The sequence below is a fragment of the Salarias fasciatus genome, chromosome 20 (genome assembly GCF_902148845.1).
Source record: "Salarias fasciatus chromosome 20, fSalaFa1.1, whole genome shotgun sequence".
Classification (NCBI taxonomy): Eukaryota; Metazoa; Chordata; class Actinopteri; order Blenniiformes; family Blenniidae; genus Salarias; species Salarias fasciatus.
In genome coordinates this window covers 6,595,803-6,612,586 of record NC_043764.1, presented here as the reverse complement: position 1 = coordinate 6,612,586, position 16,784 = coordinate 6,595,803, and the positions used below count along the sequence as shown (strand labels likewise).

The 16,784-nt window shown below is 44.0% G+C and overlaps 2 protein-coding genes across 2 annotated transcripts; one reads left to right on the top strand and one right to left on the bottom strand.

The window, feature by feature from the left end:
* Positions 1 to 2,431: 2,431 nt before the first annotated feature.
* selenok (selenoprotein K) lies at positions 2,432 to 4,105 on the top strand. The gene is made up of 4 exons (XM_030118557.1): positions 2,432 to 2,507; positions 2,780 to 2,870; positions 3,603 to 3,677; positions 4,006 to 4,105. The coding sequence occupies exons 1-4, from the start codon at positions 2,489 to 2,491 to the stop codon at positions 4,103 to 4,105; spliced, it is 285 nt and encodes a 94-aa protein (XP_029974417.1). The 5' UTR covers positions 2,432 to 2,488.
* A 948-nt stretch (positions 4,106 to 5,053) lies between these two features.
* actr8 (actin related protein 8) lies at positions 5,054 to 9,351 on the bottom strand. The gene is made up of 13 exons (XM_030118484.1): positions 9,072 to 9,351; positions 8,271 to 8,441; positions 8,052 to 8,162; positions 7,838 to 7,942; positions 7,557 to 7,730; positions 7,326 to 7,419; positions 7,034 to 7,166; positions 6,790 to 6,943; positions 6,598 to 6,693; positions 6,383 to 6,523; positions 5,970 to 6,297; positions 5,414 to 5,577; positions 5,054 to 5,322 (listed from the first exon to the last, which is right to left on the bottom strand). Exons 1-13 carry the CDS (start codon positions 9,204 to 9,206, stop codon positions 5,179 to 5,181), a joined length of 1,950 nt encoding a protein of 649 aa, XP_029974344.1. The 5' UTR covers positions 9,207 to 9,351; the 3' UTR covers positions 5,054 to 5,178.
* Positions 9,352 to 16,784: the final 7,433 nt, after the last annotated feature.

Here is a 16,784-nt window from a genome sequence, read left to right as displayed (position 1 = left end):
ATCAGCCAAGAAGAACAGCGGGCGCAACACCAAGCTCGCCGCCGGCGACCGACAGACACTCCTCAGGATGGTGGACGAGCACCCGGAGTACACAGCCTCAAAGATCACCTCGGAGCTGAACACACACCTCTCCCACAGCATCTCCGTTAAGATGGTACGACGAGAGCTGCACAAAGCCGGTATCATCAGAGGAGCATCCAGTCAGAAGTCAGAAACAGAGACACAGGGGTACAAGGCTGAGTCTGAGAAAGGAAGTGAAGCTCAGAGGACGGGACCTGTGCTGCAGACAGCTGCCACAGACTGTCCCACAAACCCCTGTGAGACATGATGCAGGTCATGAGAACAGGCCACGTGTGCAGGACTGCGTTACAAAAAGATGTGAACCCACAATGCTTGATTAATTTACAGTAAGAGGAGAGGACTATGGGACACAGAAAAAGGTGAAAACCGTCACGTCGTAAAGATCCAGGTCCTGAAAACAAATAACATGAGTTTATTTTTTTTAAATTGGATCACATTTTGTTATGTGAAATCACAAAAATTTTCCCCTTTTTATGTTAATAGCACTTCCATATTTCCAGGTGTATTATTCATCATAAGCATTGTACAATAAACTGTCTTATCACATTCCAATGTGAATTTAATTTACTTAAACATTACCATAATACAGTAAATTACACATATGGTTGGTAAATGATTCTCATCTGATTTTGTTCCGTAAAGTATGGATTGCAAGCATGATTCAAACTTACTGTGATCAAACTGTAGAACCAATGGACAATGGTATTTTTAAAATGTGTTCAGTAGTTTCTCATTAATTTCATTAAGGTTTTTTTTTCCCCCAAAAGCCCTTTCTGCTTTCTTCTGAGTGAATTAGCCCACAGCACATGAGATTCTCAGCATTGTCTGGTGGCCACATGTACCTTAAGTCATATAATTAAAAATTGCACTGCTTGGAAGTAGTAAGATAAGGTGTCAAGAACCACATGGCACATTTAAACTGCTCGTAAGGACATTACAATAATTGGGTAAATCCGTGCACACAGCCTGAACAGGTTCATGGTACGGGTGCTGCTGAGGGACTCCCAGTTCACACATTCACTGACATTTCAAAAAGTGAACTTCAGTAAGTAGTTAAATTAGGTGTTAACCAATTAACCAAGTTATCCACAGTGCATTTAATTGAGGCACACAACATTTTGCACAATTTTGCAACAGTCATTCTTGAATTTGTGTCAGCACTGTGTAAAAATGTTTTAAAAGGCTGGTTTGGATAGGTGCTCTAAGATCTCAGCTTTACTAGTGTCATCAATGTAGCAATACTTGGTCTTTATCTTCACCTTCCCACCAATCTGAACATTAGTCAATGGGTTAGTCATTAGTCAATGGGTTTCCATACAACGTTAGATAAATACAGTTAAACCAAACATCCTCAAGACAAAACTGCTGGCAACTTCAATCATCATCCACCTTGTGCTGATCAAAGACTTTGCAAACTATTGGAGAAAAATACTTAGACAGATTTGTTGGAAAGCTCAGACTACCTCTATATAAAAACAATGCATTATTATTTATTATTATTACCTCTCAGAGAAGTTAAGTCTTCTTGTTTTCTGCTGCCAGTGTGTCATTGATCACAGGCCTTCACAGGTGTTCTGCTCTGACCAGTGATTGGTCAGATGCTGTCACAAACCAACCTGATTGTACTTGACAGGTGTGTGTCTTCTGCAGTAGTTTGTGATGAATTTCCATCAACACTTGTTTACAAATCTCCATGCCAGAAGCAGATCTCACCTTCCCAATGGATGTCACATAGTCCCTCTCTAAAGTACTTTGTGGGGCCTGAGAATACCACATGCGCTATGTTTAATGAGGATCATCGCTGATTGAAAGAGTGTGAGCATATAACAACATATTTAATATATTCTTGAGGAACTTAAAAATACAACTACATAATTGAAAAAAAAAAAAAAAAAACAAGCGCAAAAATCCTTCAAATAATGGCAGTCTCTCTGTGTGGAGTTTGCTTGTTCTCCCTGTATACTCACATTCCCTCCCACTGCTGAAAATCATGTGAGGTTCATTTGAGATCCTACAGTTTCCCCTAGGTCTGTGTGGTTATCTTGGCCCTGTGATGGAGTGGTGACCTGTCCAGAGTGTATCCTGCACTTCTGCATAGTCATCTGGGATTGGCTGCAGCACATCAAGCACAGGGGTAAAGTCTAGAAGGGTGGATTACTTTTGGAAAGTTAAATTATTTTAGTGTATTATTTAGTGTATTCTAAAGATTCCTCATTACTTGAATATATTAAGCATTTTCTCAGTTGATCCTGTCTATTTTTTTTTAATTGAATGTCTTCCATCATTTGATTTTTTTTTTTTTTTTTTTGTAGGTTTCTTTTAACGGGGACTGCGCATGCGTGCATGACGCAAGACCAAAGCCGGAAGTGTATCCGTAAACACAGCTGTTGTGGCCGTGTTGTCAAAGATGGTGTACGTGTCCAACGGTGAGTGCTGTGTCTTGTTTTTCCGTCTTTTTATTGTTAGAAAACGTGTTATACATTTCCAGTTGGTTTGACTGTATGTCGAAGTGTTCGGTAAACGGCTCACTTGGAACGTGTAACGAAAACAGCGAGGCTGCGTTTAGCCAGTTAGCTTGTGGCTGAATCTGCGTGACAGGAAATCCACCTGATAACCACATAACTTGGAAAAGTGAGCGATCGAAATGAGATCACAGAAGGCGTCAGATGTCTAATTGTGTCTCACCTGTCCCTCTCAGGTCAGGTCCTGGACAACAGGTTACAGTCCCCATGGAGGCTGTCCCTGCTGGTCGACCTGTTCTGGGGAGCAGTGGAGTTCATCGGCCTGTTGTAAGTCACCCACTTCTCACCGACACATCAGGGCCAGTCTCCTCTTGAGCTGTGTGAACTTTATCTTCTGAGGTTTGTGGAGTACTGGCACTCCGAGGTTCAGAGCTCCTCCACCATGGTCAGAAAACATGTTTTTTTTTATGTGAGGAATGTTTTAGAGGTTATTTTTCACATAATTAATCTGATTATACTGATTTTGTGGCAGCTTGTCAGTTAATCTTGCATGTGTTGCTTGAAGGGCAAAGTAACACATTGCTCGGTGGATTTGTGTGATGATTTTAAAGTACTTTGGCAGAGTCACAACACACTAAATCACACATTCTGTGCACCACAAATAAGTCACACAACTATACTGACATACATCTATGAACCTACTGGCATATTGCACTATTTTTTGTTGCATAGTTCTATTTGTTTCTTACATTCTATTCATTTGCACTGTGGGAGGAGCAGCTCTTAAATTTTTCATTGTACGATGATGAAAAACAGTTTGTACTCTGTCTACTAACTTTTGAAACCCCATCAGCCTTTATTTGTAATGGAGACCTGTGATAACTTTGTTTAAGATTATCAGTATCCTTTAACACACTCATCTAACAGTGACAACCAAATGTTAGTTTCTCAAACCTTCTTGTTGGTCACATTTTTACTGTCAAGTTTTGAAAATAAAATCCTGTAATTAGGAGGGGTAAATCTACAGCTGTTAACATCCTTTATTTTTCTGTCTGTCAGTTTTAAAACGCTGGTTCATCCTGATTTGACGAAAGATGGACAGAGTGGTACGTCACGCTTCAGTGACGGGAGAGGGTAAGTCCCTAAAACACTCATTTCACGACTGGTAGCAACCCACTGGAGACACCACTGACACGTCCCCTTTATCTTTAACGCTGGAAGTAACTCAATCTGATGGCAGGAGCAGTCTCAACGGTGGCTTGTAACTTTCTCAGGGGAAAAGAACGAGTACAATAGTTCCATCGGGGTATCACGTTCAACTGTGACAAAAAAGAGATGCTTTGTTTGAGATTCACCAGTAATGATAACCTTTTTTTATGTGATCATAAGAGTTTCTTTTTTATTTTCAGTGGCAGACTCAAGTATTAGAGTTATTGTTCATGATCATACATTTCTGTTGCAGCCCTCCTGGGCCACCTGGTGGCAGAAGGCGGATGGGGAGAATAACCCACGGTGCGGGCCCCAATGCTCCACCAATGGGTGGAGGAGGATGAGGAAGGTAAGACTGTTTGTTTGTTTTTTTAACCCCCTGTGATCACTAGAGCTTCTATTACAGATTTTTTTTTAAACAAATTTAATAATATTAAGACTTCATTAATGTCATAAGTCACTTTGCAGCCACACACCGTCTCCACCTGGTACTTGTTAATTTCCCATTGAAACATTTCCATGATAGGCTTCAGTGTTGTATCATTTTCAAGATGAACATTTTTTCAAGAATTGAAAGAAAAATTATGTGACTGCTGTTGAATTCTCTCCAGGTAAACGCCTACACGTTGAGTGTAGGCACGGGGCTTTAAACAGCGCCTGTCGCAGTGCTGAAGCCCCTCCTCACCAGCTGCCGCTGCCACGAGCAGTTTCATGACGCCTTTCTGGGAATTCCTACACGTAGGGGCCAGAACGGCCGATACAGCAGCCACCGCATCACTTCCTTTTTCCTCACTTCTGCCCTTCCAACTAAAAGTCGCTGGAGTCTTTTGGATTGAAGTTCCACCGAATGGTTACATCCAGTCTTCCCTCCTGGGAATGATTACCTTGTTTCTTTGATTTGAACCCTTCTGTTTCAATAAAAATTTAACACCAAATTTGTGTTGTTCTGTAATTATGACTTGATATGGAGTTATACACCACTCACTTTAATCATCTGTATCACAGCCACCGCCATTCATCTGACATAGATAATCTGGTATCTGAAAAGTCAGACATTGGAAGAGCAGTGAGGCACATTTGTATTCATTTACCCTCTGCTGCAGATGAAAAACCTGATTTATGCTGCATGTAACTGTATAAATTCAGTGCTGTTATCATCCTGATGGATTTTACCTACCAAAGTGAGAGAGGTTTATTTACAGTGCCAGACATACCTGAAGATAGTGGGGTGTGAAATACTGCCTGCACAATAACCAGACCTGGCAGTTAAAAACAACGCATTGACCTTAATGCTGCAAAGGGAAAGTTCAGAGCATGGATTTAATACAGCTAAAATAGTCTTTTATACATAAAATCTGTTGGGGAAAAATGTTTCTTTTCCATGAGGTGAAACAATTCAAACACCGATGACTTTCTGCAGTCCGCTTCACCAGACGAAGGCCGCTCTCTCTCGGAGCATTCGGACGCCGAAGCGCTGCCACTCCCTGTGGTGGATCCACATCTCCTGGGTGGTGTCAAGACAGGCTAACACTGCTCCACCCTTCCACGAGATCAGCCGCGGGTCCATGTCCTGCAGCATGTCAGACGATTAAGGTCAACGAGAGCTGCTGTGAATTTTTTTTTCCTGAATTTCTCAAACTTCGGAAAAGATTCCGGGTTACCTTTGGACGCGTGATAACTTCCACGTTGTCGACGAGCCTTCTGAAAGAGGGAGGCATCTTGTTGATGATACGGTGAAGCAAAAACTCCTGAACACCATGAAACATCAGCCCTCCTCCCACCACCAGGATGGAGCTGTACATCTTCCGTTTGGTTTCGTCTGACGCTGTAACAAAAAAAGAAATTGAAGTTAAAAAAAAAAAAAAAACATCTCGAAGCAGCTGTCCTCCTCCATGTCCTTTTTTCCCTCTGCTGTTATGTCGCGATGCGGTGGTTGGAAACCTCAGGCACAGGAGCCACAGCGGACACATTGGAAAACAGCCAGTATTGCATTTTGTTTAAAATCAGCCGTCAATGAGCTGGTGAGTTTTTCATATTTTAATGGTGTAAATACCTCTTTCCATAACAGGAGTGATTGCACCAGTGGGAATCAACCAGGTCTCTACTTACTTTTCCTCATTTTGTTTCATTTGCTGGTGATCAAGGCACACTCACTGAGAAGAGTGTGACAGACTGACAGTTTTACTTCAACTCTGGATTCCAAAATGACTTTCTTACCGCAGCAGTCGATGCTGTGCAGGATGGCCTTGTCCAGTCCGAGTGCTTTGCTCTCAAACTGGTTCATGATGGCAGTCTTCCTGGAGAGGTGAGCAGACAGGGGTTCCTCCACCTCTCCAGCCCCCATCAGACACTCCGCCTGTGCAGGCCCGAGCTCCATCTCGCCCTGGCTCCCTCCTCCTCCTCCTAAACTGCCGCCACCGATGCCGCTCCCGCAGCCCCGGGGCAGGTCTGACAGATCCCCCATCCCTCCCTGGCTGCTCATCTCACCGTCCAAACCTCCACCTGGTCTGGAAATGGCCTTCCGGTCTGCAGTGGATTTGGAAGACTGTTGGAGAAAAAGAGATTTTTAGCCAATAAAATAGAGAAAGACCAGAAGTCACACTTTCAAAGTGTGTGTCTGTATCTGTCACCTGATCCTGTTTGCTCTGCGTGGCCAGCAGGTAGTGCTCATCGTGAGGGTCCTCTGAATCGCCTTGTGAACGGTACTGAAGCGACGTCATTTTTTGGCCAACGATACCAAACGTGGTCGGGTAGAAGAGACCCATGGGCGCCTGACGAGGGGAAACCGCTTTTCAGCTTCAGTCGGAAACAATACGATCATTCGCTACTCTTTAGGAACAAGTACCTGTAACTTCTCATCTCCCAATCGAACCTGGTACAGAAGAGCCGGGGCTTCTGGGAAACGTGTCTGAAATTCATGATCCTGTAGTCCTGAGATATCCTGGAAATGATACGCATTCTGCTATCAGTCTAGGCAGAAACTATTTTCCACGGACTCAAAATGCACAAGTACCGTCCCATAATACAAATAACCCACTTGATTCAGGTGGCAGAAGGTTTCCTTGAGCTGCTGTAAGAGCTGACAGTCCAGTCTGTTGGACAGCTGACAGTCTCTGTAGGGAAATCCTGCTCTTTGCAGGAGCCAGAAGAAAGTGCGAGTCACATCTGAACCGCCGTACGCCAAACACAACCTGAAGAAATAAAGACAGAACTGAACCGTGGAAATCCTTCACTTAAAAAAAAATACTTTTATGTGTCCAGTTTAGTTTTCTCAGCTGTACCTGGAGTTTCGATGGGAAACTCCGTCCTCGACACAGCAGAGGCTGGTCTTCTGGTCGCCTACGTCCACAACGCATGCACTGCTCAGGCCGCTGCCAAAGGTAGCACACACAGATTCCTGGTGCACAATGATAGCTACACACACACACACACACACACACACACACACACCCGCGCAAAAGAGAAGTTGATGGTAGATTATAATCATAAACCCTCCGTCAGAGCTGAAGCATGGAGTCAGTCCATACAGGCTGTTTTCCTGTGTGAAGCTGAACATGTCTGTATGTGTATTACCTGAGAAGTTCATATTGAGCAGCAGCATGTTGACAACCTCTTTGATGTGCTGTCTGTTGTAAATGTCAGGGACCAGAAGAATACACCTGTAATACTAGCAAGAAGAGGTTAAAAGAAAAAAAAGTAAGTTTAATTGTGAATTTCCTCCGTCTGTGCACTTTAATCTCACTGCTGGTTTAATATTCTCGTTGCCTTTCAGACAATAGAAATGAGATGTAAGATGTCGCTCACCTTTAAGTCCTTGAGGGGGATTTCCAGATGCTTCTGAATAACATAGCTCCAGATGGTCTCCAGGTCAGCCAGGACGGCGCTCAGCGAGCCTCCAGGGCCGGCGTGCACATTGAGCTGACCTCTGACCACTGGCCAGTGGATGTTGTAGCAGTCGGATGGATTCACATAGAGAGCCTGGCAGAATGGAGGCGGGTCGGTCAAAGAAGTTAGAAAACCGAACACCAGCGTCAAAACCTCTTTTATCCATAGAGATCTGAAGAGATTCAGACACCAGCACTGACCTCCTCTCCCACCAGGTACGGAGGATGGTGGCCTGTGTTGGTCCACTTCACTCTGGAGCTGCTGTCGAGCACTGCAGGACGGATCTGACAGTTGTACGCTCTGGCCTGATTCACACACAACAAAGCAGATGCATTGATCGTCACTGATATCTGCTGTTTGTGAGGTTTGCACACTTAAATATCCACACCAGGTCTGTTTCTTGAGTAAACCGACCTGTTCAGAGGAGACGGGTGTTCTCCTCACTCCATTTGACATCTTCTTAGACCAGATGGCTTGGTCGACCATTTTGAGTCCATTCTGCCTCTGCTCATTGCTCTCTGGTTTCTGTCAGCAAACACAAAATGATGGCATCGTGAGCTTGATTAGCAAACAGTAGAACGCACACTAACTGAATGAATGCATACCGGCTGCGTCGGACTGTGTGAATCTTACATTTAAGCCTCCTCTCAGAAGCCATGCGTCTTCATATCTAGCCTGCCCGCTTTGCTTGTGTCTGCGTGCGATCACATGGGGGACAGTCACCGGCAGAGTGTCTGTGGCTCGACCGATGCGCAGCGTCCTCGAACCCGGGTGGATGACGACCACAAAGTTGCTTTGTATTTGCTGTAAAAAGCAAATACAAGTGAGAAACGTGTCAAAATGAGGACATCATTGTATGAACCGAGAACACACTGGATCCCTTAAAGTCATATGCATGGAGACATGTGGGGCTCTTTTTTTTTTTTTTTTTAGAACTGATTCAGATTGATAGATCTGAAAGATGGAAGCCACCAGCCGCTTGAAAGACTGACCTGGGTGATAATATTGCATCTTCTCTGTCAGGCCATCTGAGAAATTCTGCAGAGCTTGAGGAGATTTTAGCTCAAGAATAAAAAAAAGTTGAGCTCAAAAGCTACCAAGCGCCCAAATATTCACAGGCAAAATAAATTATTATCTGCAGTTTGGCAGAATATGGAACATGGGACATTTATTGAGTGTTTTCTAATTTCTTTAAGACCGGGGTCACTCTGAAGCACTGTGTTTGACAGGATGCCCCAGCTTCTTACATCTTTTTCAAAGTTCCGACAAAGGGACAGACGGGAGCATCGTGCGGGCCGGTTTTGGCTCACGGACCTGATGTTTGAAACCCCAGTTCTGAGCAGTTCTGTGGCTTTCGGCAGAACCACATCTGTCTGGCTGTGTCAAAAAATGTAAAGTGAAAGATGAGTTTATTCAGTGAGTAAAGAGCCTGACCTCCTGCTGGGGCTCCGGGATGACCGGAGGGGCGATGGGTCTCTTCACGCCGCGCTGCTGCTCCTTCTCTTTCTCCTTCTCTCGATCCTTCTCTTTCTCTTTTCCGTTATCCTGCTCCTTCTCAGCCTGGGTCATCTTCGCTGCCCAAAACCCCGCTGACGATTTTTCAGTTCAGGTATCAAAGCCGTAAAGTCTGAAAAAGACGAAGTTTCTCCTCTGTATGGAGAGCTGCAGCACGCAGACAGCGGCCGACGACACTTCCGTGTTTTGGTCACGTGTCATGAAACGATGATTTCTATTCGTCAAACGGATTTTTGGTGTTTCCTTGTTTTTTGTCCGAAGTGCACAATCTGACGAAAGAGGAATCTTAAGAAAGTATTAAATATTGTCCTTTTGAAAACGAATAAGTATTGAACAGCAAGAAAATAACACTAGTTTATTCAAAACAAAAAGTCTCTGGCCACAGGTCTGTTAACACTTACAGATCCTGAAAAAAACAAAACATGAATTTACATTATAATAATAGTAGTAATCATAGTGTCAATGTAAATATTATTATAATAATAATTGTAAATGGCCATAATGTTATTTTATTGTGTTTCAATTTGTATTAAATGGAAAACGAAACGGGTAAAAAGACAAAGGGCTGGACAAATATGGATTTGAATATTGTTGAGTAATGTGTGATTCATTTTGTATATTTTATATTCTTTGCATTTGAAAAGACGACCCGGAAGTTACCTGCGCGCGAACTTTAAATGCGTCCGCTCAGCTGTCAGCTGTTTTGTTTGACACAGCCGTCAGGCAGCCGCTGCTGCTGGCGGCTTCACTCGGACTTCGCATTCCTTGGAGAGCGCAGCGAGGTACAATCGGGGAACTTATAATTGTGAAACGTTTAATATCTGATTGCACTGTGAAATGTTGATTTAAAATGTTTATCTTTTTTTTGTTTTGTCTGCATACATGTTTTAAAATACAGTTTCACGGTGCCGCAAGCAACGCATCTTCAGTGAAATAAAGAACCTTGCGCATCAGTACGAGCTCACGCCTCATCAATCCAAGGTCTGCTACAGTGAAACTCGACGCTGAAGTGAACTTCATCACTACAAAGTGAGATTCAACGCTACACCTGTGTCTTCTGCCGCGCTGCTGATCTACACGCTGCTGTCATCACAATCTCCGGACGCCGACGTGCTCCTTGTTGATCTGCAGGATCACAGGCAAGATGGAACAACAGCAATCTGAACGGAGGCGGCAGGCGCAGTGAGAGACTGTGGTAAATTTATTTACCAAAACGAGCTGAGGTACTGACTTCATCGTCCTGAAACGGACTGAGTTGCTGCACGCCATGATGTCGTTCAAGTCATTTCCGGTTTCAATGATTGTGAAACAAGCCAAAGGTGCCTGAAACTTTGATCAACTTTAAGGTTAAACTCAGTCTGAAGGTTTGGACATAAATTTTATTTAATGATCTTGTTTAGTTACCTCTTTGGGAGTTTTTCTTGTGAAGCCGATCTGATTAATCTAAGTTGTAAAATATTTCACCTCACTCATGGTGGCTTGTGGAAGTGATACTCAAAGGTTGAAGCATAGTCTGGTGCGTATTATTGTAATCAGCCATATCACAGATTCATCCAAGCATAAAATTGAACAAAATGTCAGCATCAGAAAGGGTGAAAGAAAGTCTTAATGAAAATCAGGAAGACATTCCCTGTAGGGATGTTCGTGAGCGGCAACTTACAGAAAAGGGGAAACAAATGCGGGATGAAGCAGCTAAAAAACATTTAAAGAGCTTCATTAAGGCTTATGAATCCTGGAAGGTGATCGCCAGAGACTCTAGAACAAGACTAAAGAATTTCTGTGGAACTGAGGATTTGGAGAAGATGAACAAACAAATTCAAACTGCATATGATCATGTGAATCAAAATTATGAGCCACTCCAACGCCACTCCTTAAATAATGATAATGTTGTGCAGAAAATGGACGCTTGTAATACTCTCACAACAGAAATATGTGATCTTGTCAGTAAACGGCTGGAAGTGGAGCCAGATAAAACCACCTTTAAAGCTGAAGTTGAAAAGCAAAGAGTGCGCATGATGTTAAACCGTGACGAATATGCTTCAATATTTGGTGGTACAGACACAGATACTGTTCTCTCTGAAAACTCGGACAACTCGTCAGCCATCTCCAAAACCTCAAGTAAGCGAGCAGATGCAGAAGCTGATCTTGCAGCTAAATTAGAACAAATAAGGTCCATGCAGGAGATAGAAGCTCAGAAAACTAAACTCAGTAAGCTTGAAACTGACTGGAAGCTGCATGAATCACAAATGATGGTTCAAATGAAGCAAAGGCAAGCTGAAGTTGACATGAAATTAGAGGAAGAGAAAACAAAACTAAAAATGCTGGAAGCACAGATGGATGTCAACGTGGCTGCTGCTCGTGTTCGAACTTACAATCAGATTGAAGGTGGTGCAGGAGGGGAGTGCAATATCTCGGCCCGTGCTGTCAAGACAACCCCACCCATGGATTTGAATGGACAATGCAGCACAGTAGCCATGTTACCCCAGTCACAGGAGTCTGCACAGAATCTAACAGCCAGCTTAGCTGAAGCAATTGCAAGCTCTCTTACTTTAAATCGTCTGCCCGTTCCCGAACCAACTATGTTTGCTGGTGACCCATTAAAGTTTCTAGATTTCAAAACGTCATTCACCACGCTAATTGACAGAAAGCCCATTCCTGCATGTGAAAAAATGCTGTATCTGAAAAGTTACCTCACAGGAGAAGCTCGTAAAGCTGTTGAGGGATTCTTCTACCGGAGCTCTGAAGACGCTTATGAAGGGGCTTGGTCTGTTTTAAAGGACAGATATGGGAATCCCTTCGTGGTTCAGAAGGCCTTTCGAGATAAGCTCATGAAGTGGCCTAAGATTGATCCAAATGACACTCTTGCACTCAGGGATTTTGCAGATTTCTTGAAGAGCTGTGCAGAGGCTATGCCTCACGTCAAAGGTCTGTCTATTCTGAATGATTGTGAAGAAAATCATAAACTTTTGAGAAAATTACCGGACTGGGTTGTACGCAAGTGGAGTAGGATTGTTGTGGAAGAACTTGATGCATCCGGGGAGTATCCCACCTTTGATTGCTTTACTGAGTTTGTGCAGAAGGAGGCTCGTATAGCCTGCAATCCTATTGCTTCTCCGTGGCTGTTTCATTCCAGATCTTATGAGGATAAATACTCCAAGAGAGCAAAGGCTCTCAGTACCAATGCTAAAGATCATACATCAGAAAGTCCTGTTCAGAGGCCAAAACTGCCATGTCTCATCTGCGCAAACGAGCTTCATGGCATAGCTAAGTGTCCAGTCTTTGCTTCCAAGTCAATGGGAGATAAAAGAACATTTATACATCAGCACCGTTTGTGCTTCAGCTGTCTACGCAAAGGACATATGACGAAGGACTGCAGAACCAAACATATCTGTGGAGAGTGTGGCCGCCGCCATCCCACATGTCTGCATGAGGAAAGGGAGTCTGAAAGTGTGACAAACAGAATCCCTGCCCCTACAGAAGGAGAAACAGGGCAGGAGATCCACAGAGCCTTGTCGCATGCACTGGTTCATCAAGCCTCTGCTACCTCCAGTATTGTTCCAGTTTTCGTGTCATCTGATAAAGAACCTCAGAAGGAAATTCTCACATATGCCCTTCTTGACACTCAGAGCGATTCAACCTTTGTCTTGGAAAGCCTTGCCAGAGAGCTGGAGGTTGTGACTCGACCTTTGCAGTTGAAACTTAGCACAATGACCGCTGTTGACACCATAATATCTAGTGAAAGTGTGTGTGGTTTGCGTGTTAGAAGTTTTTATTGCGAGAATCGCATACCGCTACTGCAAGCATACACCCGTGACTTCATTCCTGTTGACATGTCCTGCATTCCAACTAAGACCACAGCCTTGCAGTGGCCTCACCTTAAACATCTTGCAAATAAGTTACCACCACTTCAAGATTGTGATGTGGGACTATTAATTGGGTACAACTGTCCTTCAGCTTTAGCCCCACTCGAAGTCATCAGAGGCAGTGATAATGAGCCGTTTGCACAGAAGACTGAGTTGGGATGGAGTATAATAGGCGCTGCAAATCCTCATCTTGACAGACAGGGGAGCCAACGATATGTGCACAGAGTCGCGGTGCGAGAGTTGTCAGCTCCATCAGCCTCAGATGTCTTGAAGGTTCTTGAATCAGACTTCAGTGAGAAAAATTATGAAGGCAAATATGTTTCGCAAGAGGATGTGCGTTTCATTCAGCTTGTCAGTGAGAACATTCATTGGAGAGAGGATGGTCATCTAGAAATGCCCCTTCCATTTAAGGGCTGTAGTCAGCCCATACTGCCCAACAATAAAAGGTTGGCAACCATTCGCTTGCAACATCTAAAGAAAAGGCTTAAGGCCGATCAGCAATTTCTTGATCATTACAAGGCCTTTATGGATGACGTGATCAGTAAAGGGGACGCTGAACCCGTTCCTGAAGCTTCCCCTGGAGAGATTGTTTGGTACATACCACATCATGGTGTGTACCACCCAAGGAAGCCTAGCAAGCTGAGAGTCGTTTTTGATTGTTCAGCTAAATTCTGTGGCATCTCCTTGAATGACACCTTGCTGACGGGCCCTGACCTCATTAATTCCTTGATAGGAGTTCTGTGCCGTTTTAGGAAAGACGCAGTGGCTGTCATCTGTGATATTGAAAGGATGTTCCATCAGTTTTTTGTGACACCTGAGCATCGCACCTACCTGAGGTTCTTATGGTGGGAGCACGGAGACCTTGATTCTGAGCCCAGAGAGTATCAGATGGCAGTTCATCTCTTTGGAGCCGCTTCTTCGCCAGGGTGTGCTAATTTCGGCCTTAAATATCTGGCACAGCAGTATGCATCAGACTATCCAGCAGCAGCAGCATTTGTTCAAAATAGCTTCTATGTCGATGATGGGCTTGTGAGTGTCTCCACAGTCAAGGAGGCTTCGGATTTGATCATGGAAGCGCAAGAGTTATGCAAAAGGGGAGGTCTGAGACTTCATAAGTTTAACACAAACGTGAGCGATGTCCTTTTCTGTGTGCATGCATCTGAAAGAGCAGGAAATGTAGAATGCCTCGACATAAACTCAGATTCAGCCTCGGTAGAACACGCACTGGGTGTCCGGTGGCTGATTGGAAGTGATAGCTTTAGCTTCAACATAATCTTGAAAGGCAAGCCAGACACACGTCGAGGAATTCTGTCCCTCATAGCTTCCTTGTATGACCCACTGGGATTTGTAGCTCCATTTATTCTGGGTGGAAAGCGTATTTTGCAGGAGCTGTGTCGCAGAAATGTTGGGTGGGATGAGCTGCTGCCTGAAGACTTGCGTCCACAGTGGGAGGAATGGAAGATTGGTTTGACGAACCTGAGAGGAGTCTCAATACCCAGATGTTACTACCCACAAGACTTCGGCAAGGTTGTAGGAGTAGAATTGCACCACTTCTCTGATGCCAGCAGTGTGGGTTATGGTGCATGCTCCTATTTGAGGTACAAGAATGATGAAAACAAGGTTCATTGCAGTCTAGTAATGGCTAAGACCAGAGTTGCTCCAACAAAGATCGCTACCATTCCTCGTTTGGAACTGTCTGCTGCTGTAACTGCGACGAGGTTGAGTGTCCTGCTGAAATCAGAACTCCAGATGAAAATTGACAAGGAGTTTTTCTGGACAGATTCTCAAGTCACTCTGGCATACATCAACAATGATGCACGGAGATTTCATGTGTTTGTGGCAAATCGTGTTCAACTGATAAGAGAACATACTCGACCAGATCAATGGCATTATGTTGATTCAGCTGAAAACCCAGCTGACCATGCCTCTAGAGGACTCAGAGCCTCTGACATCCTTTCAACAAACTGGCTACAGGGTCCTGGCTTCTTATGGAAAGAGAACATTGAAGAAGAACTCAGACCATCATCAGACCTGATGGTTGGCGACCCAGAGGTCAAAAACATCCAGACCTTCGCCACAGCAATCTGTGAGTGTACAGATATTCTCGATCGCTTATCAAGATTTTCTTCCTGGGTTACACTTCTTAAGGTGGTGGCAAGAATTAAGAGACTGTCTTCAAAACAGAAATGTCACACGAGTGTTGTGACTGTCAAGGAGCGTGAAGCCGCTGCTGAAGAAGTGATAAGGCTTGTCCAAAACCAGGCATTCAACAGGGAGATGAAGTTACTTGAAGCGGGAGAAAATCTTCCTTCCTCTAGCTCTCTCTTTCACCTTAATCCATTTGTGAAGGAGGGCCTGTTGCGTGTTGGTGGGAGACTTAAGTATTCTTCTCTCAGTGAAGAGTTCAAGCATCCGTTAATTCTCCCAAAGGACAGTCATGTCACTCAACTCATTATATCTCACTATCATCTTCGAGTGTGCCACCAAGGCAGAAGCCAAACTCAGATGGAGCTCAGGTCAAATGGGTTTTGGATTGTTGCCTGCAGCAAGCTGGTTGCAAGGTTGATTCATAAGTGTGTGGAATGCAGGAAACTGAGGCGTCCAGTTGAAGAACAGCGGATGGCAGAACTTCCACAGGAGCGTGTTGAAGCATCTGCTCCATTCACATATTGCGGAATGGACTGTTTTGGGCCGTTTGTTGTTAAGAGGAATCGTAAAGAATATAAGAGGTACGGACTGATATTTACCTGTCTTTATTCTCGAGCCGTCCATCTTGAAATGTTAGAGGATCTGTCCACCGATTCGTTCATCAACTCATTACGCTGCCTCATCAGCTTGAGAGGGGCTGTGCGCCAACTTTATTGTGACCAAGGCCGGAATTTCATAGGAGCAAAAAATGAACTAAAGGAATCACTCCAGCAATGTGATTTTCAAGCGCTGCAAATGTTTTTGGCAGATCGACAGTGCGAATTTGTATTGAATGCTCCATCAGCAAGCCATGCTGGTGGAGTCTGGGAACGTCAGATACGCACTATACGAAATGTGCTGAATGTCACCTTAACTCAAAGCGCAGGACGAATGGATGATGCCTCCTTGAGAACACTGTTTTATGAGGCCATGGCTATTGTTAATAGCCGTCCCTTAAGTGTGAATGGATTGAACGATCCCAACTCTATTGAGCCTTTAACGCCTAATCATCTCATTCAGATGAAATCTAAGACAGCTCTGCCACCTCCAGGGGAATTTGTGAAGGAGGACGTGTATGGTACGAAGCGCTGGCGTCGTGTGCAATACTTAATCGAACAATTCTGGAACCGATGGAAGCGAGAGTACCTTCTGAATATCTCCACCAGACAGAAGTGGCATGTGGCTCGTCGCAATCTTAGGGTGAATGACGTGGTCATCATAAAGGAAGATATCCTCCCACGCAGCCAATGGCAATTGGGACGGGTAGTGGAAACAACTGTAGATGGCGATGGCCTGGTGCGAAGAGTGAAGCTACAAGTTGGATTAAAGGATTCAGGAAAGCTTGGGACAAAACCTACAATCATAGAAAGACCAGTTCAAAAATTAGTGCTGCTTCTTGAGAGTCAATAATAAAAGCACATATGCACTTTACATTTTAAATGTCTAGCCCCGCATATTATGTAATCTATAGCGCGAGTTGCACAATTTGAAGATTTTAAGGGCCTTCTTTTTCTTTTTGTCCTTTTCATTTTGGGTTAGAATCATTCATAAATGTATTGGCTGTTATGAATGATTGGTGGGA

Excerpts from the sequence above, each read along its gene's own strand:
- actr8 (XM_030118484.1), bottom strand. The coding sequence starts at position 9,206 with ATGACCCAGGCTGAGAAGGAGCAGGATAACGGAAAAGAGAAAGAGAAG. Across the intron at positions 7,943-8,051 it reads CACCCGTCTCCTCTGAACAG|GCCAGAGCGTACAACTGTCA; the intron begins GTCGGTTTACTC and ends TGTGTGAATCAG. Across the intron at positions 7,167-7,325 it reads GCTCAATATGAACTTCTCAG|CTATCATTGTGCACCAGGAA; the intron begins GTAATACACATA and ends GTGTGTGTGTAG.